Genomic DNA, 26,483 nt, shown 5'->3' with positions numbered 1-26,483 from the left:
ATGCCTTAGGCTTCAGCACTGCTCAGCCAACCTAAAAATGAGAGAGTTACGTTCAAGACACAAAAGACGTTACACTAGGTGTCTTTTTTTGGTCAAACAAAGCAGAAAGGAAAACAAAAGAAAACACAAAATAAATAAGGTGCAGTACAAACCTTCTCGGCTGTCTGGCCTGATGCTCGACCGGCATGTCTGATCTTGTAGGGCTTGATAGCATAAATCTGACAGCTGATTGCTCAGGTATGCCTTTTAGCACAGGTATAAGAGTTCACTCGTGTTCAGGATGCATTCTCCTGCGCTTGAAGGCCCCACGTGGCAGAAGCCTGTGCAGGGTGTGTCCACTTACCACTTCAAAGCAAACTGTTACAGTATGTGTTTTATTAAAAGAGCAATCTTGGCAGTAGAAGCTCAAATATTGAGGGAAACTGAAGAAGGGTGTGTTTATACAAAAATAGTTACATGTGACATTATGGCTGAAATTTTAGATTGATATGATTTTCTGGTCAATTGCTCACTCGTGGTTCCAAATAAGGTTTCACGCTTGATAAGGCAGGCATTTTTATTTGTATCTAATGATACAGCTTTGGTGACTGTAAACTGATCTGTAACCTCCAGTTTAAGGCGAAACAAATGTTTGAATGTGTCATCACTCCTGAGTTCCTAGTACTCTAGCAATCTGAAGTTAGAATCTAGGAATGTGAAAATAATCCAGCATTAATCTTGTACGCATATCATTTAAGGTGTAATAATGGTACTGTTGAGAGGGTGGTGTAGAGAGAAAGTGTGTGTGTGTGGGAGGGGGCATAATGTGAACAAGGTCATCAGTCCCCCATCCCCTTCTCATCCTTCCCCCCAGATTTCCCTCCCTAACCCTCATGGTCCAGCCCTTGGGCATTGTTTGACCCCCTTACATATATTAATCCCAAGGCTACAATCCAGTCCTCTGGGTGGTCATAGGCTATGACAACCTCGCGCACTGTCCACCCAGCGTACCAGAAATAGCTCAGCCTTACAAGGCATAAATGCTGGGAGAAGGGAAGGGGGGAACTGGGGCACATCTGTTTAGTTCTGTGGGCTAAGAATTAGACTCAATATGTCAAATGAAATTACATCAGAGATAAGGGTGGGCCAAGTGCTGTCCTGTTTAGTGATGTAAATACATCACAGAAGCACAGTTTCACATCCGCTTCCATGGCTTTGTTCACTGCTGATGCCTCCCCTCTCCATCTGTGAGCTACGCACTGTCATGTAATGTAAAAAAAAAAAAAATGAAAATATGGGAGGGGGGATCAACAGGGGGGTGCTGTGAGGAGGAAAGAAAATGATGAGGAGACACGGATTAAAAATGGATGCAAACAGCTCCTGCTGTGTCGCTCTCATTCAGCCAGACAAGATTCATCTGAGAGACAGAGACTTTACCGATGGGAGACCTGCGCTGCTCGGGCAAACCTGCATCAAGAAATTCTGATAGAAAGAAAACATGTCAGCAAAGTCTCTAGCTAGCACTTTACATTTTCTTATCGCATTTGCTCGAGACTCTTTCTGTGTGTGTGTGTGTGTGTGTGACAGAGAGAGCGAGAGAAAGAAAGAAATATATGTGGACTAGTGTCCCAACTTCAAAAACATTCAAGGCATAACTTTTAAATACATGCTGAAGGATTAAAAATAGGAACGGATAAAACAAAGAAAGCATCTTCTATTTCATCCTCTCACATCACATCGGAAGTTTTTGGTATTTCTTGTTTTTTTGTGCTCAAACTCTCTCGGGAGTCATTCGCTCCGACGCACATCTAGATCACCTAGTAACCCACTGTCCCATCCTCAAACATTTCTCACGCAAGCCAGTGGAGGAAATGGAGAAGGTGGAGAGGGGTGTGGAGGAGAGACTCATGAGGGAGTCTCTTTCACAGAGCCCCTTTTGCAAGCTAAAAATATCCGCTTCAAGTGCTGTGTGCCGGGCTTCCCCAAACCGCCTAAATAATTTAGGCAGAGCTAAAAGGGAGAGAGGAACTCTTATAATCTGACTCAACGATGGGGCTTCTGCAATCATCTATAACATGTTGCCTCAGATGCTAGAGTGAATACCCTTCAAGTGTTAACCACTTTTCCAACATCTAATTAGCACATCAAAGGATTGTAAAAGTAGACGCAAAAGCTTTCATTTTGTTGTTTGGCCTGCTTTTCATCTGTTTTTAATGAACCACTGAGGGACTGAATTCAGGGGAAAAGAATAAAAAATGCATCAGTAGGGAAGTAGGATAAATCCATACATTCATGGGGGAAGATGGACACCCTGGAGTCATAACACTGCTCTAGTTCTTCCAATTATATACCGAAGAATTACTGTCTTGCCTCATCATAATTATTCTTCACAGTTTGACTTGCTACCATGAAATTACTCCTAGAATACCCTGCATGCAAGGCAATATCCACACCATTCTTTGACTTTCTAACAATAAGTAACTGTAACTGTAACCCTGTAACTTGTATTTTTTGTGTAATTGTCAAAGACATCACGGAGGTCAAACATACAGTTTGTAGCTATAAATAATGGGTTCTACCGTGACAAGAGTCCATCTGGTAATATTCTGTGTGTGTGTCACTTTGAAACACATCTGAGTCATCAATGAGTAAAATGTAATGTAACGAGTGCAATATGTTATTCCACTGATCCTAGACCATAAGAGAAAGCATGAAAGGAAGGGAAACTGAGAAGAAAAAGAGACTGAGTCAGTGGGATAGGGAAAGAATACAGGGAAGATGACTCGCTCAGTAAAGGGCATGTCAAGACAGACACCTGCCTGCCATCTGCACTGATTTTGTTTGGTCTAGCACCTCTGCACATCCCATGTCGCCTTGCAACAGGATCTGTTTTGCCGGTTTAGGGGCCATCACTCTACAGTCCGACACTAAGGGGGTCCCGTTCCCTATACTTCGGCTAACGCCATGCCAGGGACCACCACACATCAGCAGAATGGAAATCCCCCCGGCTGACACCCAACACCAGCAGCTTCAGGCCCACATTTCCAGAGTTCAAAGAGTTTGAGCACAAGACCCCAACTCAGGAGATCAAAGGTTTGCACTATGGCACCCAATTCAACAATCTGCTCCCCATCAAATAGTCTTTTCAACACTCCAGAGGTGGTTTACTGCTGTGACTCCAAAGGCTCAGACGGGGCCAGCACAGAAGTGGACAGAAAGGGGAACTGTGAGAAGAAGTTTGGACAAAATTACTCCTTTTACACCCCATCAGGAAATCTGAGGTAAGTCTGAGCCTGATGCTGAACAAACTATTAATTTAATATTGGTTATTATTGATCGTCGTGTCAAAGAGAAAACGTCAGCACATGCAAGTTCATCTCATAACATCTCTATTCTACGCGTACAGAGAGGATATTTCCAGCAGGTCCAGAAATCTTTACCATTTGGATGAGGAAATTCCATCCAAAAGAGCTATGTAAAACCACTTTTTAATGGCTTCCTCTGCGCAAGACATCCCTCCCCCTCTTTCATTGCATTGCCATACGTCCGGATGTGGATATGACACACACAAAGAATGGAAATTATACTTCAAAGGGGACTTGTGTTTAATCTCTCCCTGCTCCTCCCTTACTCTGCATTCATGATTATAATAAGATCCCACCGCATTTCCTCCAGTTTGAAGCTTCTGTGCCAGGGAGAGAAGAAATACAGTGTTTTGTCATTCTGTTCACAAATGCAGTCTGGGAAAATTCTGTCCCACACAAATACCCACCCCTCCCCCAAAACCCTCTGTTATATAAAAGCCCTACTTCACAGCTTTAGAGAGAGGTAAGACGGGAAAATTGTGGCACAACTGGCGGCACGCACAATGACCTAGTTTCTCAGCAACCCCCATACAAGGTAGAAGAGACTCCCTAGGTTTGTTGGCTGACTCAAAATGAGTTTGTGGTGCACTATTCAAGATATATGTATTGGCAGATAAATCATGCATTCAACATACATACATTCCTTGGCACAATTATATAAAATCTATTCAATGGACTCTTTTACCTTCAACTTGGCATCATTGGGTGAAAAAGTATCCCATGTGATGTTTCTTGTTCACACAAACACACACATTTGCATACATATCAGCATTTTGGATTCTCCTCCATTGTCTTGACAGTGTCTTCCTCAGATGTTAAGGATAAAACATTAGGATATTTGACAATGTGTGAGGATTCACTGACCACAAACAACTGTCATGCCTCATTCATGGTAGCCCTGGGAGCAGTCATCTTGAACCCATATCACCAACATTTTAAGCAGTACACCCTGACGATTCTCAACTCTCAATCAAACATACACATTTTTACATTCTCATCCATGCAGCTCACCGTGTGTTGATTGGTTTCCATTCTGGAAAATGACACATATCAATTCTAGGTTCTTCCATTCAGGATATCCTGAGTCATTTGTCATTTACAGAGTGGATACCATAAAGGCAGGTGCATCCTACCTCGGTTAGGCCTGTGACAAACCAGGCCGTTGGTAAGTGTCTGTGGCATAAGCTTTTGTAGTGTATTCCGCACAGTCAGACATCTGTTGGCAGCTTTTCAACGGATCGAGCATGTTGAATCACCAAAGCCCATCAACAAGTGAGGGCACTCTGATAGGTAGTTAGTGTTTTGCCTCTGGATGATTAGACTGATAAGTCCTTTCAACATGTGGAACTCAAGTGCAATCTCCAGCTCTTGACAAAGGTTTAGGAAAGCCCCATGAGCCTGTGGCTGTGATATCCATAAAGGTCTCCTCATTTAGAGTGGTTTCTCCTCATTTAGAGTGGTTTCTCCTCTTTTTCTGCCGCCGCCGCTTTATTTCCTCTCCCAGGGACTGACAATGCCAGCACGATTTGAAACTTCTGATCAATTTCTTGTCTTGTCACAGGAAACCATCGGTGGTGATCGAGAGTGGTGTGTAAATGGTAGGAAAACGCTGCTTTGTTCATGGTGTGTAGGCTATAGCCACAGTTATAGGTCTTCCAGTTTACCTTTTTGAATGATGTATACAGTCTACCGCCACCTGATGGTATGGAGAGTCATTGCCTGTCATGCAGGTGTAGAAAGTATATGCTAGTTGGCCGTTGGCTAAAGTCTTTGCAATGTGTTCAAGTAAAGGGCAACTTCTCGGCCCAGGCACTGGCGACATGAGGTGACGTAACAGTCAGCCTTTCTCTGCTCTAGTTGTTTTATGTCAGTTTGGTGTGTCTCTGGCTTTAGATGATCAGCATTTATTTCAGCCAATGTGCTAAAACTGTCTAGCCTGACGATGTCATACTCATAATTCTAGTCAGAATATGAGTCTGAGACCGGACTATTGGGCTGTGATTATGGGGCGTGTTTCAACGAACCAGGAAAGAAAATTCCTCTTCGCTGAATTGGATACCTAGAACCAATCAGAGCAACGTAGTATTTCCATCTGATAGATTAAACTTTTACCTGATCCCGTAGGAAGGACGGCAAAAACATCTTTTCAATCGACAAATGCCTTGATCGCGTTTCTCTGTTCCTCTTTCAAAATGAATGCGCTGTCATATCTGTTGAGACGTTACTTAATTAGCACTCAAGGCTAGAAGCTACCATTCGTTTGAATGTTTTTTTTTTCTACGCGTTAGCATAACCTATCAATAATGCTCTAGAGTGCTTCAGTTAAGACCTATAATCCTGGGCAACACTCGTTTTGCGTATACACAACTAACCGAGTCAATGTAGACATATAAAAGTCGTGTAGATAGCTTAAATCATATAAAATATGTCCCACTAAGCTTCCGAGACGGCGCCATCTTTGTTCGATGTATACCGGTATTCTATCTATATCTGTCCATCAACGTATAAAGCCCGCCCTTACAATTTGAATGGTCAGATCACTTTTTGGGGCCGTTTAAACCCTCCCAACTAACTCGACTCCAGACTGAATCTCCCAGCCCAAAATTTTAGTGGGCGGAGTTCAGGCTGGTATCCAGGCTAAAAACTGTCATAAATAGCCTACAAATTTGAGCTTTGAGCTGCCTTCATTAGCTCTTTTGTTGACAAGCTGAAGGATACAGAACTGGCAAAGACAACGTCGGAAGCCAATGAACCATGTCGACTGACAATACAACCCAAGACAATTGTGATTGTTCTTTTAACAAAAACGTGACAAAACACTTTGTCAACCAAATTAACCAAACAAAACTTGGATTGCCCTAACACAAAGTGAAAATTGGGTGGTAAGCTAGCCAACCCGGCTAGATAGCAGCCAATACATGTGCACTTTTATGTCCTAGTGAGTTATCTAGCTTTTATTACAGTGCATGAAATGCCCTGTATTGTTATTCCTAGGCTTCTTCTTCTTCTTCTTCTTCTTCTTCTTGTTACCTTTTTCTGCGATTAATTCAGCCCGAACCGCTTAACGTAGAAACTTAATTTAAACTTTGTTGCGTAGGTCTTGTAAACGACACTTATGCTATGTATTTTTCACTTTTCTAAACTTTACACTTTTTAAGATATTAAAGAAAAACGAATATACATTTCTCCCATTGACTTACATTGGGCCATTATGACATCATAATAGGGTCTTTAAACTGGCTTGCACCTGTGCTTTACTGACACCTGTGCCAAATCAAAGGAACCTCTTCTCTCTCTGTCCCTCTCAATTTAACTGTAACTAGGAACATTAAGACACCATCCATTCTCTATTTTGTTTTCTCTCCATCTCTCTATCTTTCTCTCTCAGTCAACTTTCTCTCACACTCAATCTCTCTTCTTCACTCCATTTTTATCTCCTTTTTTCAATATTTTCACTCTCTCTTTATCTCTTCATCCAGAGCCACTCTTGTTCACTCTTCTTTCCTTCTTCCACTCTTCTTTCCTTTCTTATTTTCTTCTTCCATTTTTCTTTCCTTCTTCCACTCTTCTTGCCTTTCTTTTTTCCTTCATCCACTCTTCTTTCCTTCTTCCACTCTTCTTTCCTTCCTTCACTCTTCTTTCCTTTCTTCTTTCATTATTTCACTCTTCTTTCTTTTCTTCTTTCCTTCTTCCACTCTTCTTTCCTTTCTTCACTCTTCTTTCTTTTCTTCTTTCCTTCTTTCACTCTCCTTTCCTTTCTTCTTTCCTTCTTCCACTCTTCTCTCCTTTCTTCACTCTTCTTTCCTTTTGTCTTTCCTTCTTCCACTCTTCTTTCCTTTCTTCTTTCCTTCTTTCACTCTTCTTTCTTTTCTTCTTCCTTTCTTAACCTTTGCATTTCATGCACTGGTATTTCCTTCAGGAAATGCATTTTCTAGTTAAGTTTGCTAACATCACCTCAAGATGTCTCGTTAGCGGCTAAACCTCTGTTGAAATGGGCCAACTAGGCTTATAACAAACATGGGTAACACAGCCAAACATCAAGCAAGCACAACACAAGACATAGCATGCCAGCTAATAAGTTGTTATTAGTCCAGCAGCAAGGTCAGCTAGGCTTCTGTCTTATATCTTTTTATCTATTTTAACTCTCATTAATTAGTTAAAGCCAGTCTAGTCTATATATTTTCCTAGGTCACTTTCTCTTTTTCTCTTCCTTGCTTCCTCCAATGTCTTCTTCTGTCTCTTCGTCGCCTCTACAGTCTTTACTGAGAATACAGGGCTAGCTTCTTCTTGTAGCTAGCTGAAGGGTCTGACCCAGGTTGTTTGTGTGTGACATTGTTCCGTAAAGCACTATACGGTTCTCATGAGAGAACAATCAAAGTTACATAGTGCAATACTAGGCACTCTGGGCGCGAAGTGGCAATGACAGGCGCAATTCCACAAGTCAGTGTACCATCAAAATGATACTGAAGCTATAACATAATGTTGCTTTAAATCAGTCAGTGAAAACAGGTAGTTAGCTTTGCACAAGTCTTTGTGCAGAAGGTATTAACAACAGGGCACCACCTGTTTATGTTTGTGTTCCAAAACAAAGATTCTGCTGAGAGACTAAAGCCAGATAGATACACACCAAACTAACATCAAAGAACTAGCGGTGACGAAGTCCGACTGTTGCATCACCTCACATCGCCTGTGTCTGGGCCACTGCACTTGAACACATAGCAAAGACTAAATCCAACGTCCAACTTGCTCATACGTACCAGAACTTGTGTCATGAGCTGGACATAAATGAAACCTCTAATTTAAAATGTTTCGTTTTCCTGTTCAGTTCCATTTGCACTGAATAAGTTTCGCACCAACGGGCTTCATCACCGATTCAACATGCCCAATCGGCCAAAAAGCTGCTGACAGGGGTCTGACTAGTGGCAACGGTAGAGGACACACCGCAAAACACCATAAACACTCCATTGGATGACAGGCGTTTTTGTTAAAAGAACGATCACAATTGTCTCTTTATCACATTATTTGGTGTTACTGGGGCTCTAGTGATTAATTTGGCATAATTGGTACATTGCAGAGCCTACTGGCCCTGTTTAGAAGGATAGCAACAGTTTGGTCACATTCTGAACGCTGATATCATGGTGACTTATGGCTCAGGAGGAAGGATATGAGAAAAGTACTGGGTTTCAGTTATTAATATGTATATATGAGCCTGTTATGATACATGTGCCAGTTCCATGGCTTCTGCTGACAAAAAAATTGTTTCATGCAAATAGAACTTTCAAGTTTCAGGTGTTGCAACGTATAACTTACTGAGATCATGTTACAATACATTTTTGTAAAGGTAAGTGAATGGATTCATTGTAGAATTATATGAAATATGTGACTTAGAAGCCCAATAGGCCCAATGGCAGCGCTCATAATTTTTTTTGTAGTGGTTATTAAAAAGAAAATTGGATTGGATTGAATGGGATGACCCATTCAATTGGAACGTTTTGCAACCTACTGAATAGCATTATAAAATACAGATAGATTAATGCAGTCATAGTTAATGTGATGTAAATAGCATTAGGTCGACCGATAGATTGCTTGACACAAAATTAGTTGCAAGCTTAATTGACATTTTACAAGCTGAATTGACACAACTGAATTAGTGATGAGGATGGCAGGGCTGTCGGATGTAATACAAAAATTAAACTGCTTAAAACCTCTATGATATTTGTCATGAGCACTTAAGTTAAAGACAGTAAAGGGAATGGCTCTAGTTTGTTTTGTTAAGCTTGTGTTATATATGTGACATTGGTTGGTTGAACGTTATTAAACAGGTCGGGTTCACACTGGTTTTTTCCTGATTGAGCAAAGGTAATAGCCCTGGTTAAGGCTGTTTGAGTAGAGTCTATCATCCAGAAGACAGCTGCAGGATGTGGTCAGGGGGCCCCCAGTTCCCCTTGAATGTGTATGGAGCTTTGCGTGTGCCTGTGCATGTGTGTGTGTGTGTACAATGGGGGTGGGGAACATGTCAGGGAACACAAAGTCTTTTAGACGGAGAACATACTTGCGGTGGGAAAGAGGGTGAGAGAAAGATCTAGGACACTTTTAGCACAGTATGGATTTGATGTCATATGGCTGTGCAGTAACTGTAAACAGATGCCAACACACAAGTGGCAGTTCACCATGCCAACTCTAATACATTTTTACAGGAATTCTTCTTTACAATGGCCCATTAAAAGTGTTTCTGCATGACCTTTTGCATTACGTCTCAGTCCATTCTCTCTTCTGAAAGGCAGTTTTAATAATGATTCTTCATATGATGTCATTCACCTCAAGATCTGTGGATGTGCTTTTGAAGTTTTTCCTGATGAAACTGAAACCACTACATCAGATATTCATACCTGCACAGAACTGCTGTTTGAGTGAAGATATGCCACGTACATCACACCACTTATGTAAATGCAGCCATGGACATGTAGAAGTCTTTTAAATCAACCCAAATGACTTAAGGGGAGAAGATCACATTAAACCCATAGATATGCACATTACTTTACTCAGATGTATCGTAGGACTTTTAAAATGACCCAAACAAACAATCAAATCAAACCCAAATGATATCTCATTGAAGGTGCTGACTGCCCAGTTCCAGCCAAGGAACAAAGAAAAAAAACTGAAGAACTCATTAGCTAGGTTCAATCAGGGCTTTACTCGGGGAAAATCCTGTTATAGCAAGGAGTGCGGTGAGGGTGCGACCGAAACTCCCTGTCAGGGGAGAAGCTGAGCAGTCCTAATTGACCAGAGCACTGGTGGAATGTGGCGGTGTTGTGACTGGTAACAACACGGGGTAAAAATGTGCCTTGAGCGCGGAGAGGGCTTTCCCTCACTATAATCCTCTCTCTCTCTCTCTCTCTCTCTCTCTCTCTCTGTGTTATGGGACTGCGAGAAGAATGGGGCATGGAGGAGGTGGGGGTGTGGATGGGGGGAGATGAGGTGAGGGGTTAGAGCAGAGGCCATGTGGCTCTCGTTTGGGCCCAAGCTGTGGGCTGCCAAAATATAAACCAGCAGCCAGCAGGCAGAGGGAGGCAACGTAAGGCGATGGGCGGCTATACGGCTCTCTTCGGCGGAGGGGAGCGGTCGGCTCAGTCCAACCACATGGCCGAAAAAGTCTAAATATACACTTTGCGAGGACCACAAAGACAGTCTGATAAACCTCCAGTGCAAATCAGCAAAAACCTCTACACCCAGACCCAGAAGGGGACTGCCTATATTACGCCCTACATAAACAATGATGTCAAGAAACGGGGCAGTCTACTACGTGTTTGTCTTTAGAGTTGTTTCTCTTTGAAATGATTTGATCTCTAAACATGCGAGAGCTGTCAGGTATGGAGATCTGGAGGGAGACCCACCTGGAGTGCACACCTCAGTAAACAGAAGTCCTCTCTTGAACTGGTTGAACAGGCAGACTCTTAATCAGTAGCATTCCACGGTAGGTTCATGGGGTTCATTTTGGAAAAGGGGGCTGGGGGGGGGGGTGTTTATGAATGCTGCTCCCCATCCTGTTCGCTCCCCCTTCCCCCTTTCTAATGCCACACTCTAAAACCCCATACTTCTCAGACACACCCTCTGGTTTCAACAGCTAGCCATCCAAACTTTTATAAAAAACTAAATAAGACTGCAGACATCATTTAGTTGGCAGAGAGGCAGCAGTTTTGTTTAGGAGAGGGTTTCTAATCTTTAGTTTGTTTGTTGAGGTTGCATCAACAAGACCTGGAATGTGGAATTTCTCCTCAGCATGTTCTGTTGTTCTGTTCCTCAGCATGTTCATACCCTAGAGTTATGACCTGTGCCAAATCTGTTGTTTGTTGCTTAATTCCCTTATTCTATTAATCCTTCTCATTTTATCCTCTATTTGTAACGCAGACATAACATACTATTGAATTCACAAAAACCAGTTCACACTGCCGCATTATTGCCAACTACTGTTACTTAACTTTGGTCTGGACAGAGGTTTTGTGTGTGTGTGGACTCCAGTCACACATGTGGTGACCGCTGCCCTAGACAGCCCAGATGTTGATTTTTTTTATGCTCTCTGAACACTAAGCTCCACCTCGTCAACCACAGATGTCTTTGTTCCCTTATACACTGTTTTATTATTCTCACTCCTTCCGTTCCAGCTCTCATTGAACTACACTTCCCACAATTCACAGTTTGCATTAGGTAACATTGAAAAACAGATGTTGCAAATTCTGGTTTCTCTGAATTTGAAGGTCATCTAATACAGCACTACTGTAGCAGTAGCTTCAAACACAAAAGGCTCACTCAACACTCAACGAACTATACTTAACAGCTCTGAATTAAGATACTGTAGAATGGTCTTTTGTCTTCTTTAAAATAATGTATGAGTCACCTGTGAGGCAAACATCAACAGCATCTTCAGGATAATATAGAACCAACAGTAGCTTTCAGTCCCATGGAAACTGTGGATTATGATCTGGTATAGATTGGTGATTCATAACAAAACACTTCACTACCGTATCTTGGTGACATTGAATACTCAACTAGCCCAATGCTCTATGTTTCCATCTGAAAGCTTACTCAAATGCTCAATGTAAACTAAAAAAAAAGCTCTTCTTTAAAGATGTCGCATGTCATCTGTCAGACTTGAACACTAGGTCTGTTTCCATGATCAGAATATGAGAACATTTTCAATCAATGATTAAGGTTATATTCAACCCAGTCATTTTCATATGCCTTTTTCCATTTCCAGTCTCTGCCATTGTTCACACTGGGACACACACTCTCTAACACACTTTTTTTTTTTGCTTTGTAAAACACAAAAGAAATTTGCCGCTTTCAAAATGAGATGTACTGTGATGCTCTTAGCAGAGTGTGGGGATTTTATCCGGAGCGCAAGGATCAGATGTGAATGAAAGCGTTTGGCGTCACTCCCAGATCCTCTTGTTCGTCATCGCATGTCATGATGGCTGAGAAAACGCAGTGGAGCGTGGAACTAAGACACTCGAGCTTTTATCCAGAACATCTCATGAGATACACACACCTCACACAACATTGTCACTTTCTTATATTCACTGGAATATTCCTTGGAATATTTCAATATGCCAACTAAACATATTTTCAAATGTATACAATGATTTCATAATTAAGTTCTTGTCATTTTATTGATTTTTTTTATTATTTATAGGGCTGATGCAATAAACAGCAACATTGCTGCTAGTTAACATCAGGTTTATATAGTTGTTGTTTCATGAATGGATTATAGCTATTGCTAGTTAAACTACTGGAGGTCAAAGAACATATAATAATTCTGCCATGTCAAGAGTCCAATTTGTTGATTCTCTTTGGGCACAGCAGCTGATAGCAAATAGATGTAAACCACACAGAGTTGAATTGGTTGCTTTATTTTGTGTCAAAAACAAAGTGTCTGGAATGATCACTCTAAAGTATGATGCAATGATCAAGTTTTAAATGAAGACGTCTCTGGAGAGAGAAAATGGAAGTTTAACTTAAAGGATTCTCTCACGCTGATTAAGGGTTGTGTGTCAGTCTGCAGAGCCACTATCCTGCCCTGCCTCTGTGCTCAACAGTAGTCTTTAATAGTGAGAGATGGCACTTTCAGTCACTCCACCCGACCAATGGGAAGCAGCTAGCCCCGGGCTGCAGGGGATCAGCCAATGGGGGGAGCTGTAGCCCAGTCACCTGACAAAATCTGCTCCTGTCCATCAGCCGAGTCGTATATAGTTCATTACAAGACACAGACAGGGCTGTTTGGAGTGTGGTGCGGTGGAGTACTCTTTGTGCCTTCAGTGTGCTTTGTGTGTGTGTCTGTATGTGTGTGTGTGTATGTGTGTGTGTGTGTGTGTGTATGTGTGTGTGTGTCCTCGACTGCAGGAGACTTAAGTATGAGAGCATGACAGAGGAAGAAAAGAGGGAAAGAGAGAGACAGAGAGAAAGAAAAAGATTGAAAGACAGAGACAGAAAGAAAACGTCCCGTCCAACTCAGCAGTCAGCATACGCTCGTCGGAACTTCTGATTTCTACATGGTTATGGAGCCTACTTTTTTTTTATTTTTCCTTTATAACATATTTTTTGAAGTTTATTACTTTTTTAGATTCACTTGAAGAAAGAACAACCAAACAAGATTTCAGTGACTTTACTGAGGCATTTTGTGCGCTCTCACAGGTGAGTACCATTCATTTTCCAAACTCATTCATTTTTGTTCATTCGCATTGGTACCACTAAGCACGTCGACGTAAAGTCATGGAGCTCTTGGCAAGGTCCACCAGACTCCACTGTGAGCTTTCAGTTGCTCCAGAGCAGTTCAGCGAGTGCATTCCTTCGGCACACGCTTGTTTGCTTTTCTGTTATCTAAGCTCTGAATGAGGGGTTATGCTCTCACATGCAGGGTAGTATGCTCCCTCTCTCTCTCTCTCTCTCTCTCTCTATCTTTCTCTCTCTCACAAGTCTATCCAACTGAAGGTGAGAATGAAACCATTATGATTTCCACTAGCACTCTACTTTACACAGCTGGTGTTTTGATGCCCGTGCTGATGCCAGGCTAGGTTTTCTTTTTCTAGGACAATTGCAAGAGCATAGGGAAGAGTGCTGAATAGTGGAGCATAGGGATGAGTGCTGAAGCGTGGAGCAGAGGAGTGGAGTTTTTAAAGTTGGAAGTTGGAAGATGTAGAGTTGTTTTTCAGAGCACAGCTAAGCTGACTCTCGAGAGTACTTCTGCAGACAAAAAGACAAAACGATGCATTAGTGAGAACTGTCTTGTTCACTCGTGTGCAGTGTGTGTTTTGTGTGTGTGTGTGTGTGTGTGAGTATGGCGGGGAGGTGAGGGGGTGAAAGGGAGTCCCTGTCTAAGCCACGTTGTTCAGCCACAGACAACAAGATTGGGGTGGGGTGGGGTGGGGTGGGGTGGCGCGCGGGGGGGACTGGAGGGGGGCAGGGGGTTGCGGACAGATCCAGACAGTGGACAAAAGTGGTGGCCCCATCCAGACAGGTCAGGTCAGCCTAATGACCGTCCAACAGCGCTGAGGGTCAGCCAGCTGCTGAGGCCGGGCCAGTGGAGGAGGGGAAAGGGGAGCGCCGGAGGTTAGAGGTGGCCATGCTCCAGTTTGTGACTAGCGTCTCAAAAGGCGCAGAATTAGGGGTGGCTCAGGAGGGGGGGGGGGGCTTTTCACGCGGTCTTTCATTCTCTCTCTGTCTTCTCTTTCACCACTCCATGTGTTTTTCTTCTACGGATTGGATGTACATAGAGAATATATTTACACATTGTGGCATGACTTGGGTGCTATTATGTGGATGAGCAAGAAAAGTCGATTTTTTTTTTTAATTCACCATTTTGCTCAAAGAAGGTTTTATGTTTTGGCCCTGTCACAGACACAGGCATCATAGAAAACGAGAGAAAAATTCCCTCCGTTCCTTTTTTATCACGCCAGCCTCTGTCCAAAGCCTTTAATTTGTAAGCCTGTCTGTTTGGGTGAGATACTGATAGCAACCCAGCAGGAAACAAATACCAAGCAAAGAACACCTTTTCAGACACAACTGTGAGAGTGAGATGTCCAGTTGTTCAGTAAAACAGTTCCAATTCTGAAGAAAAGCTTATCCAGAAGACCAAAGTCAAAACTTTTATCATGTCCATGTGTGAGATCAAATGTGCCAGTGTTTAATATGTTGGTGTATGTCTGTGTCTGTGCTTTGTGTGCGTGGCCGAATATCTGTGTGATCATTTCCAACCATCAAAGACTGAAATCTCCTCCCCCCGGTTTTTAGCTGTTTATGGCAGAAGCTGGGAAATGCCGAAACATGTTGAGTCTTGCTGCACAGTCCTAACACATGCCGGTACGAACACACACACACACACACACACACACACACACACACACACACACACACACACACACACACACACACTCTAAACATTTGCTTATCTTTGAGACACACAAGAAGCATCATTAAGCAGTGTGATCAAACTAAAACACCAGAGATCCCTGAACGTTCCAGACTGTTGGATGTTGGTTATTGATTTCTTTGGAGATACTCTGCTGTGAGGGTCCCATTGCATATGTTTTTTTTTGTTGTTCAGTCTCGTTGATGCTTCCTCCCTCCTCAGCCTGACTACACTACCTGTATTTGAATAGACACCAGACAGTGATTCATCCTTCTGTCACTAGCACTCCCCTGCACAATAAGGATCCCAAGTCTCCTGCCAGCAAATACAAAGCTTGTGATACTGCCGCTGTGTGTGTGTGTGTGTGTGTGTGTGTGTGTGTGTGTGTGCGTCTGTGTGTGTGTGTGTGTGTGTGTGTCGGTGTGTGTGTGTGTGTGCGTGTGTGTGAGTAAGACCGGAGCAGGGGCAAGATCAGTGGACCACGGCTCTGTGTGGGGGGATGGGAAAAAGGACAGGATGTGTGTGGGTCTGTGTCTGTGTGTGGTGTGTGTGAGTGTATAAGAGGGTCGTACTGCACAGGAAATGAGTGCCTTTGATGAGAAGCTGTGCCACGCTCACAAAAAAAAAAGGGGAAGAGTCCCTTACACATGTCCACTGTCTACAGCCCATCTCCCGGGCCCTGCCATCCACCCACTGCCATAAAACGATGTTTCGGTTTGGGAACATCACCTCCGGCTGGGGCGCAACCTCTATTCCCCTCCACCCCCAACCCCCACCACCCCTCTTGATGCTACTCTCTCAGGCCAGTGACATACAAGCACTTAGAGTAAGGCCAGACTGAGCCGATTTTCATACTTTCGGGAACGTATTCGGGTTTAGTCAATCGCTGCCAGACAAAGCTGTGCTGCGCTGTTCTACGGCCACACACACCCATTGAAACTGGTGAATATGCTGTAGTACATATGCAAGGCCTGTTGGTGGCGCTGTGAAGGGTGCTACCGGAAATGGAGAAGGAGACTCGTAGAAGAAGACGACAAGTTACAACTAGTTAAGTTGGTGCAGACAGTTCAGTTTGTCGCCAAGTAGTTGACCATACTGTGCCTTATACATTTCCTATGCTTAAATCATCATTGTTCGACCTGTATGTGATGCATTATGTGCATACCTAATGAAAGTAAGGGTTTTCATGAAGTTGCTACTGTGATAGATCGTGTGTATTAAATACCACATTTTGGGCTACCTTCTAGTGCTATTAGTAGTGATTAGCACGCTAAGCGGAGATTTAGCTATGTTCTGTTCTTATGTTGATACGCTGTAATAAAGATGTGTTCAATCCTGCTAAGATTTCGACTGGATGAGATATGAATGAGATCCATGTTGCCTAGTGTAATGTCCACTATTATATGTATCTGGTAATATTAGTTGTGTAATTCAGTGCAGTGTAAATTAGTCCCCATAAAGAAGACTGCTTTGGTAACTCAGTGAATAAAACGTGCCCTTCTTAGATCGTTGTTTGCCAGCCATAAACAGAACAGAAGACTTACATTTTTTAGTTTTTATTGCGATTGGGAAGATGTACGTGACTACTTGACAGCTTCCAGCGTTCACGTGGGATAATTACGTCATCAGATTCGCGGATTCAAACCCGATTTGCGGCCAGACAGGCCCTGATAGCAGGGTAGATTGCAACCTTCCCACTCTGGAGAGGGGATTCTAACCTTGACGGAAAGTAACGCTCCAAATGGCAGATTTATCTGGCCGGGAGGCCAGTTTGTCAAGTTATTTTCCGCAAAAGTATGAAAATCCGCTTAGTGTGGCCTGCCCTTTAGAGCCCCCCCCCCCCTTTCTCTTTTAAACCCCCCTCTCGCTCCCAATCCTATAAGCACCTTGAGACATCTTTGTTTGTGAAAGTGTGCTATACAAATAAAATGCATTATTATTATTATTATTATCTCCTGTCCTAATTCAAGGTTCATGGAATCATACCATTCTTAATTGGACTGATTGAATAAGAAAGGGAAAAAAAAACATGCAGTCTGTGGACTGACCGCTCTGGTGGATGTCCGTTTGTGGTCTAGTGTTACAATGACTGGAAACTCTAGTGTTGGGACGACTAGACTGGAGGTGAGATGGCCCTGGGAGTGAGCAGTTCCTCTTTCCACTTGTGTCAGAGCAGCATGGTGCGGTTTGTCGTCTGGGCATTCTCATCAGCGGCGGTCAAGCTAAAACCGTGAGAACCAGGAAGTCTATGGAGGGGCCAGTATGGTGTTGTTTCAGTGGCACTGGCGACCTCTCTGACCTCTCCTCTATTTACCTGACCCACAGGTATGAGGAGGATGCTGTGAAGACAGAGAGAAGGGGGGGGGGCTTCCTACCCTCTATGGGAACTGGCTACAGTGGAGCAGTTGAAGCGACAGTGGCACTGGAGACAGACCACTTACAATAGAGCCAAAGGTGTAGATTTGCCCTCACCAGGCATAACAGGGTCAACAAAACAAAGAACTCTTTCAATATAACGTCTGTATGTGCTTAAATGTGCTTATATTTTTGCTTTTGATGTGAGACAGAGCCAAAGATATTGGTTGTGACATCCTTCTCGGGGTTCAAAATCTATGGCTGTGTTCCCTGATGCCTATGGGATGTAAGTGCTTTGGCCTGCCTGCTTGCATGGAGGGCTGAGGTGGCGTGTGCCCCACTATAGCCAAAGACCTCTGGCTGACCTTCCTGCTTCTGCGCCTAAATCCAGCCAGGGCGGTGTGTTTTGATAAGATCATACTCACCCAGACTCATACAATTAAACCCAGTTTAAGTTGTTTAACTTCCGTAATGGGTGTGCACAGAGGCTACTTTGTGCGTTCCTTGGAGCCCATAGGCATAGCAAATGGTCCACACATTCTTGTATTTTTTTTGTTTAAAGAAAGTAAAATGGAGGCGTAGGGAAATGTGGCAGTTGGTGAAGTGAGGTGTGCTCTCTGTTCAGATCTGAGGGCATTTTGTGCAGATTACACAGATCAGGCGATTCTAGAATGGCATCTGCTCCCGCAGAACAGATGCGATGGCAAAAGCTCATCACATAAAACAGACACAATAGCAGCGTGAACTTGACCTAGTGGACACACACAACTCACTCACAAACCCCCCTCCCCCTCCCTTTCTATCTCTCTCTCTCTCTGATCCATGCATACACTCCCACACCCACACATTTTAAACAAATGCCGGCGCCTCTCCACGCGTCTAGTTTCACATTTAGCCTGCCTTTCCCACTCCCACTAAACCCACACCAAATGCTCATTTCCTCCGTCTCCAAAGCCCACCTACATACTGAAGACTTCCTTCTTCACACACTCCCCTCCCCCTTTTCTCTCCAAAGCTCAGACTAAATATTTCAGTGATGCCACACTCTGGACGTATCAAGATGACAACTTCTTTTTCTCCCATGAAGGCCATTAAATAGTGTTTCTTTTTACTCTCCTTAGTACTGCCACTGGAAGTTGGACTTATTGCGGTTTGTTTTTAAATATATCTACTAAAATTAGGTAGTGAAATTGGAGGCACTGCATTTGAGGAAGCATATGTCTATAGTTGACTGGCGATGACAAGCCTAAGTCTGAGCGTTTGTGGTATTCGTCAGAAGGAATAGGACAAAAAAACATGTACGTGTTTAAATTGATCTCGATACTTATACAGACCATGGTTGATGTCAGGAGGGAGGGGGTGAGGGAGTGGGTCAGTACAAAAATCATGGAGGCGAAGCCCTTACAGATGAATCAGAATGGAAATGGGAACTACTGGGACTGTTGTGTTGAAATCTTTTGACCTTTTGAACACAGGTGTCCCCAGCCAACATCTGTGTTTACCTAAGGAAAACAGAAGTCAGAGGATAAAACCTTATGAAGAGTGTATGTGCATTTAAAACGAGTTGAGAATGAACTCTTGCACAGTTCAGAGCACAACTGCCAGTGTCATTAAGACATAAGTCGTGGGCGCCCGTTGGGAGTCTGCATTAATTATCAATGCAAAAGCATAAATGTTTCCCCAGGGCAGTAAGGCTCTAACGTCCCAACAGCTATATTTAATACATTTTGGCCTGTCAAACAGAACTGCATATGCAATTGTATGTAAATGGGGCACAAAACCACTGAGCCAGAGTAATTCGGAGCACGCTGTTGGTTCTGTCTAATATAATTAATGTCCAGTTGATTCTGGACTTTTAAAAACTCCCAAATCAGCAGTTGCTGGGTAACACATTGTGACATCCCCAGTCATTAATATGTGTAGCCAGCCAGGCTAATGAATAAATGACAGATAAGCCAGACTTTCTCCATACTGGAGGATGACCTGGGTCTGACTGTATTAAGGCTGCTCTTGATTAGCAAGTCCTCATATGAGAAATATGGGGCCTGAATCCTATGTGTGTGTGTGTGTGTGTGTGTGTGTGTGTGTGTGTGTGTGTGTGTGTGTGTGTGTGTGTGTGTGTGTGTGTGACTAAGCTCTAAGAGTTACTAGACAGAGAGGAAGCCTCAGCTGGAGATAAGACCTGCAAGGCAAAGGTTTGTAATAATTTAGGATTAAACCATGATTAATGATTGCAGAGACAGAGAGGGGGATAGATAGATAGAGCGAGAGAGGGGACAGAGCATTGGCAATTTTCTACGAAATACAGTTTGCTAACAGTTTGAAACTTGACAGGTATGTATGAATGTTAAGCTCATTCCACATTAGTTAATGCTCTCTTACTCATCCCATATACTTCACTTTAATCCAGGGAGGTTTAAGTCCTCCTGGTGATTCACTCAAAGCTCATCCTCTAACCTTTGGACACTGGGAGAATAAGTGTACAGATGATACACGCACGCACGCACGCCTATGATCTCTTTTTCTCATACATTTGACACACACATGCACACACAGGCACACATACACACACACACACACACACACACACACACACACACACACACACACACACACACACACATACACACACACACACATGCACACACATAGATGCACAATCACACCTGCATCTCCATTACAAATCCCTGACATTCTTAGACAAAATAAAAGTCTGACCTGCGTGTAGGCGGCAAAAGCTGAGCCTGAGCTGAAAGCAGGCCGGACGTCTATGTGTCTTTGACAGCATGGGGTTGAGTTACAGACTCAAGAGTGCCCCTGAGTGCAGAGTGTGCGTTAAGTACGTCAGTGAGTGACGTTTATGGGCCTGTGAGGTCATTACTGCCATAAACATTAACTTGAAGGAGGGAACGAGAGAGAAGCTTAGAGACGAGTACCCTCCTGAAGGGATGCACAGCAGTAGCACAGACACAGAGAGACAGACAGACAGACAGACACACACACACACACACACACACACACACACACACACACACACGTATGCAGAGAAAGTGTTAATTCAAGCACACTTCACAAAAACATTTGTATACACACGCATAAATACATTAAGTATTCACTCCAATATGAATATACATTTTAAATACTAAAGAATGGTGAATCAGATTCACACACTCACACACATTTTATCACACAGATAGACTTCCGAAAACACCATCTATTATAGTAAAGAGTGTAGCAAGAGCAGAGAGATGGAGATTATCCGCAGCCTGAAGCAAATAGCATGACAGTGTGGCGTCTACAGAGGAGATTAAAGAGGGATTAATCCCCCCAAACAAGTACTGCATTTAGCTTTTGTTTGCTTCCACACAACCTTGAGGAAAACATTTACAGCATGGCATCATGAGCGTTTTGTTTGTCAGGCTTTGGTTGTCATGCGGCCATTGCTACAGAACAGCGAAAGCGAGAGCTGATGGCAGTAACGTCCTTTTGTGTCATTACCATTTTTCACCACAGATAACAGGGAAAAGAAGCCTATTGAAGGAATGAAAAATGAAACAAGAAAGTGGTGCCGATTGTTGTGACACATATATGGGCAGTCACACACACACACACACACACACACACACACACACACACACACACACACACACACACTCCTACTCTCTCTGACAGCTCAAAGATTTGAAGGTCAATCAGCCTGACCCATAACAATAAGGAGAAGCCACCGCGGATGAGGCGGAAGATGGGGGAGGAATGTCACGGCTTAATCCAGGCAACATGGCTGCTTCTAGAAAACTCTAATACATATTCATCTCCTTAAGCAGCCCGACTCACACAAACCTGCTGGCTTTAGACCCAGCGAGGGCCAAAAGGCTTAATGAGGTTCCAAAGCCTATGTTTGGTGTGACCTCTTCCCCTGTTCCAGAGCTCGTCTTAAGTGGGCATAGTGAAGCACACAGATGAGAGATTACCTGTTCTGCAAAGCAACACTATCTGTCTGTTTGTGGCTCATTCATTTCAATGCTATTTTGTCACTTTCAGCTCTAACATGTCCATTTATGCAGTGCATGTCATATTCATGCGCACACCCTTCTCATTCATTTCTCCTGCACTGGCAGTGGATCTGTAACCTACACCAGCGAAATTTGTCATGGAAGCACAGTTCATTTCTTAGGATAAAGAGCCTTCTCCACAGGTCTAAAAGAGAAGGCCTTGCTATGCACCATAAGACTAAGATATGTGCTACTGGCTGGCTACCTTAAGCCCCACACCTAAAGCTCTGAACACAATGTGTCTGCCACTCACTGTCTGGCTGTGCAGGTGTGGGGGGACTGATAACGCACTGAGGCAGAGCTTCCCAAATGTGATGTTGGAGGGGATTATCTGAGTCCCAGTGTATGCTCATATTCACATAAACACACACACACACACACACACACACACAAACATTGATAAACACAGAGAGAAAATGCGAGAGTAGCAGGTATAGATGAAGTCAGTTCGCTGATGAAGATTATTTTTGTAATATGTGTTTACCCGGTGTGTGCGTCTGTGTATATTACTTGAGGATCGCAATGCACACACATGCACATTTTCTCTCTGTCTCTCTCTCTCTCTCTCTCTCTCTCTCTGTCACACACACAAACTCACATTCCATACAAAACCATGGCAGCTCACTCTCCATTAACAGGCAGAATTCTGTACCATTCCATACCATTTCCAGCATCTCCTCGACTCCCATACACACTCTAGGATCAGGGGGAACTGGGGCACCCTACTTAGGCATCTTTCAGTCTTCTCCATTAGTTCAAGGGACAGAGATGTGTGGTAGACGTCCTGATGCTGGTGGAACCCTGCCTGTTGAGGCTTTCTTTGAGGGTCTGGTTATCTACTTGAGTTTTCTTCTTCTGTAATGGTGAACTGACTTAAAGAAACAGAGGCTTCACGTCTGGCCTGTAATCCTTCTGCGGTGGCACACTTCATTTAAAAGCCTCACATAAAACAAAATGCAATCTTTAATTTTAATTAGAGCTCATAGTATGATATTTAAATCATGGATGCCTTAAGAACACGAAGCAGCTCTTACTGTCATTCTGGAGAAGGACTGAAGAGCATTAGCTGTGTCAAAAGCAACTAGAGAAAACAGTGCAGGGTTTTGCTGCTTCGCAGAACTGACAAATGAAGGTGTGCATTAATAATACATGATTGCTCTCCATCCTTTTTTCTCTTTTCTCCCCCACTCCCTTAACTCATCTTCCCTCTTACACGCCATATCTCTCTTTCTTACCCCCTCTCGACAAATACCTTATCTCAGACCATACACACCCTAACCCCCCCCACCCCTCCATCTCTCTTTCATCTCTCTCTCTTTCTCTCACTCTCTCTCCTCCCTCACTTTTTTACCCTTCTCAGAGGACTGCTCACAGGAAGCCGAGGCTGGGGTTCAACTCGGGGTAACGGGAGCAGTGCAGCACAAGAGCTCCAAACTCCCTGAATGATTCACCGCGCAGCTTCGCGCAAACACGGTTTTGCCATCAGGCCAGCTGGGTAATTGGCTCTCAGAGGGGGGGAGCAGGGGGTCTTGCCGGTGTGTCCTCCCCCAATCCAACCCCCTGGTGAGCTGAGAGCTTTGGTAAGATGTGGGTCGATGGGTTCACTATGCATTTTTTAGATGATCGGTGGTCAGAATGTTGTCAGATGCTCTCAGTGTCTTCAATGACATCCTGTTCAAGGTGGAGTGTTTACATATACAGTACATGTCCATCTGACTTTCATTTTCCTTAAATGTTCTTTCCTTGTTCTGTCAATCACAATTGCAAAATCACAAACCGAGACCCAACAGAGCCTTCAAGTCAGTCAAGTCAGTGCTGAATGAAAGTTGAGCAGAGGCACTAGGCACTTAAATTGACGTTTGTTCATCTTTTGGTAAACAATTGTTTAATAAGCACATAAAACAGTTTGAGTTGAATTATCTGGCGCTTTCGGTGAACATTCAACGCTGTCGGTGAGTTTGAGCCTTTGATATAAACCATCGACCGTTGACTGTACCCCGAGGGGCTGCCGTCTCTTCTCCTCCAAGCGAGGCAGGAAGCAGCCGGCGAACATGAAGTCTTGTGGAGGCAGCCATCTCGAGAGACCCACTGCTGCTGAGTCAGTTTGGGGTTTCACAAAGCTGCCATAATGGCTGCAATAAACATTCATTGCTGTCGGTGGGTTTCCCATGGATACAACTCACCGGTCAATGAATGCAAATGGCGGTGCTAACACCACAGGGCTTCCTCCAGATCAGATGGTGACTATGCTGGAAAACTGATAAGTGGAAAAATGGGGCTCCCTCACTCTCCCCACCTCCACCCCTGATGATGGAGTCAGCACCAAATTATTGCTGTTGTGGAGGAGGGAGTATCCTGGACTCCCCTGACAATCAAGGTAAGGTAAATACAACTTCCAGTCATAATGATTTAATTCAGTTGTTGTTCTAGTTAATCCTGGGCACTGACCCCAAAAACAGCCCAATAGTCCTGTACTGCTTTTTCATTTCAAGCCTCATTGCGTGAATACTCCTATGAAACCATAATGATTCCAGGCCATGTTCAGGACAGTAAAAAAAAGTCAAATGAAATGTATCTGCTGTTGGCAGCACTTCAGTGAAAATCTACAATCATTTACAGTTACTGTGCTTTGTGTTAGTTATAGTCTATTCAAAGCAATGGCTGATTTTGTTTCACAAGCAAGTCAGAGGATGTTCACAAAACATTGTGAATGCGTTTATTTACACCATAACTAATGTCACTTTGTTATGTTTGACCCACTACGGTACTGTCTATTTAGTCTTAGTCTTCATGCCATTTACAAATGCAGGCCCTGGACTACTATTGGAACTTTATTAAGAAAATGATTTGTATACATGAAATAAATCAGAAGATGGTAGTTTATTGGCAAATAAGTGTCACCACCGTCCTGAAAGGCAGAGAAACTATTTATTTCCTCATATTTGTCGATCACCAAGCACACTGTCACACTCCCTATTGTGGTTTTCTCCCCTCAGACACCATGACGCATTTAGAATCAAAACAAAAAGTCATGTGGAAATGTTCTCACCAAACCCATCAATGAACCAAACGGATTAGATGTGCTGCAGTTGAGCTAAAAGAGTTCAGCAGCTGAACCCCTTGACTCTGCTCTGCAGTAGATGGGAAGAGCGCCCCATGCCTTCATGCTGATAGGCCTGTAAATGGCCATGGATGTTGAAATGAAAGCAGGCTTTGCCCTGGAAACACAGATGTGATCATTTAATGGACCTTGACCTGGGAGCCTGGCAGAGCACCAGATTACTGATGTTACAGATAACACCGTTGGTAGTACTCGCACTAGTTGTCCAATTACCATGAGCTTGTGTCCTAAAGGTGAAAATTACTTTTTTCAGTGGTATGTGAGTGTATGAGAATGTGTTTTTCAAACGAGTGATTCTGACCCCTCTCTGTATGCTGCAAATCTCCAGAAACCATACAGAGAGTGTTCAGGCTGTCATTATACTAAAATAACAGCTCCTAAAATAGATCTTGACTCAGCAAAAACATCCTGCTTTAGAGAAATGAGTCATCTGAAGCTGAGCTACCACCTTCTCTGACTGAGTAGTTTATTTTTTTCAGTTTCACTTGATTTTGACCTCCACAAATGAAATGTGAAACAATCAGCTCAGTCAGTGCCTGAAAAGACCATTTCCCTTATTTTTTTCCCTTTGTCGAGCCAGAGCTGATAGAATCATCTGGAAACAATCCCACGGTAATTGCCCTGTAAAGTTTTCTTAGCGTGCTGGGAAATTTCAGACATTGACATTTTCCAGTCAGTCTAAACCAAGGCCTCCCTCCCTCTCTCACCAACCCACCAACCTTTATCCAGGCCCTTTCGTATCAATGGTAAGTATCATACATAAAACAAGCACCTGGCTATGTTTCTATATGTGCATGCACAGCATAAAAAGACCTTCACACGGAACACTTCTCCTTAGTCATATGTTGCTTTAATGCCTACACTTGAACTTACTTCACATATGGCTGCATCAAGATACCCCATTGTCAACTCCATTTACGTACAGAATATGAACAGAAATAATTTTGGTCCGATAATTCCTCTGATCTAGGTTTGAAAGTTAACAGCATTTGGGATGTGCAATGTGGCCAGAGGAACATTCATACGTAATGCACAGTACCACAGTTTAGCATCCTCTGTCATTAGCTACGCTGATGTTACAGGAACTGACAAGAGGAACAATCTGACCCATTTCTGCATGACCTGGAAACATACCAACGCTGTGACCCCTCCAGTCAAACACAGGCGCAAGGTGCTCCAAGCAAGAGGAAAACAACAAATGAGAAACCATGAAAGTGGAAAACAGATCTGCACATACACATATTCAAAGGTGAAAAATATAGATACTGAAAAAATGACTATACTGTACTGAAAAAACACACAAGTGCTTAATAAAAATGTGCAATACGCAAATTACTATTAATTTGACTGTCTCCCTCTATGTGTGTCTCTTCTTTATGTTCCTTTCTCTGCACATGTTTAGGATATGTAATGCTTGTGTGACACATGCACAAAGTGCAACATGAGCTGACAGAGGAGCAGCGGTCTCAACAACAAAGGACATTTATAAGAAACCTGATATGTTACAATACCCACATGAATTCGGTTCACTGAATCACTACCAAGCCAATGGCTCCTTCATAGTTTTGTTATTTACTTTCATTAAATCTGTTCATTTCTTTAATTAAAAGTTTTATGTGTTTGAAATTAAAACCTAATTAGAATAGAAAGAAATGACCGCCCTTTACTCCCAAGTGAAGACAGGAAAACAGTCAATGCTCGATCTGGAG

General features: G+C 43.2%; 1 protein-coding gene across 1 annotated transcript in view; it reads right to left on the bottom strand.

Annotated features, from left to right (window-relative positions):
- Positions 1-23,728, bottom strand: part of nr6a1a (nuclear receptor subfamily 6, group A, member 1a) — a gene marked incomplete at both ends in the record, with an annotated part of 45,553 nt that extends 21,825 nt beyond the window's left edge. Inside the window, one exon of the mRNA XM_080852661.1 lies at positions 23,650-23,728. Coding sequence (XP_080708787.1) covers positions 23,650-23,728 — 79 coding nt within the window. The remainder of the gene's footprint in view (positions 1-23,649) is intronic.
- Between the last annotated feature and the right edge of the window lie 2,755 nt (positions 23,729-26,483).

Source organism: Sprattus sprattus, assembly GCF_963457725.1.
Source record: "Sprattus sprattus genome assembly, chromosome: 15".
Taxonomy (NCBI): Eukaryota; Metazoa; Chordata; class Actinopteri; order Clupeiformes; family Clupeidae; genus Sprattus; species Sprattus sprattus.
The sequence above is the reverse complement of the archived record's forward strand: the minus strand, read 5'-3'. Positions and strand labels throughout refer to the sequence as shown.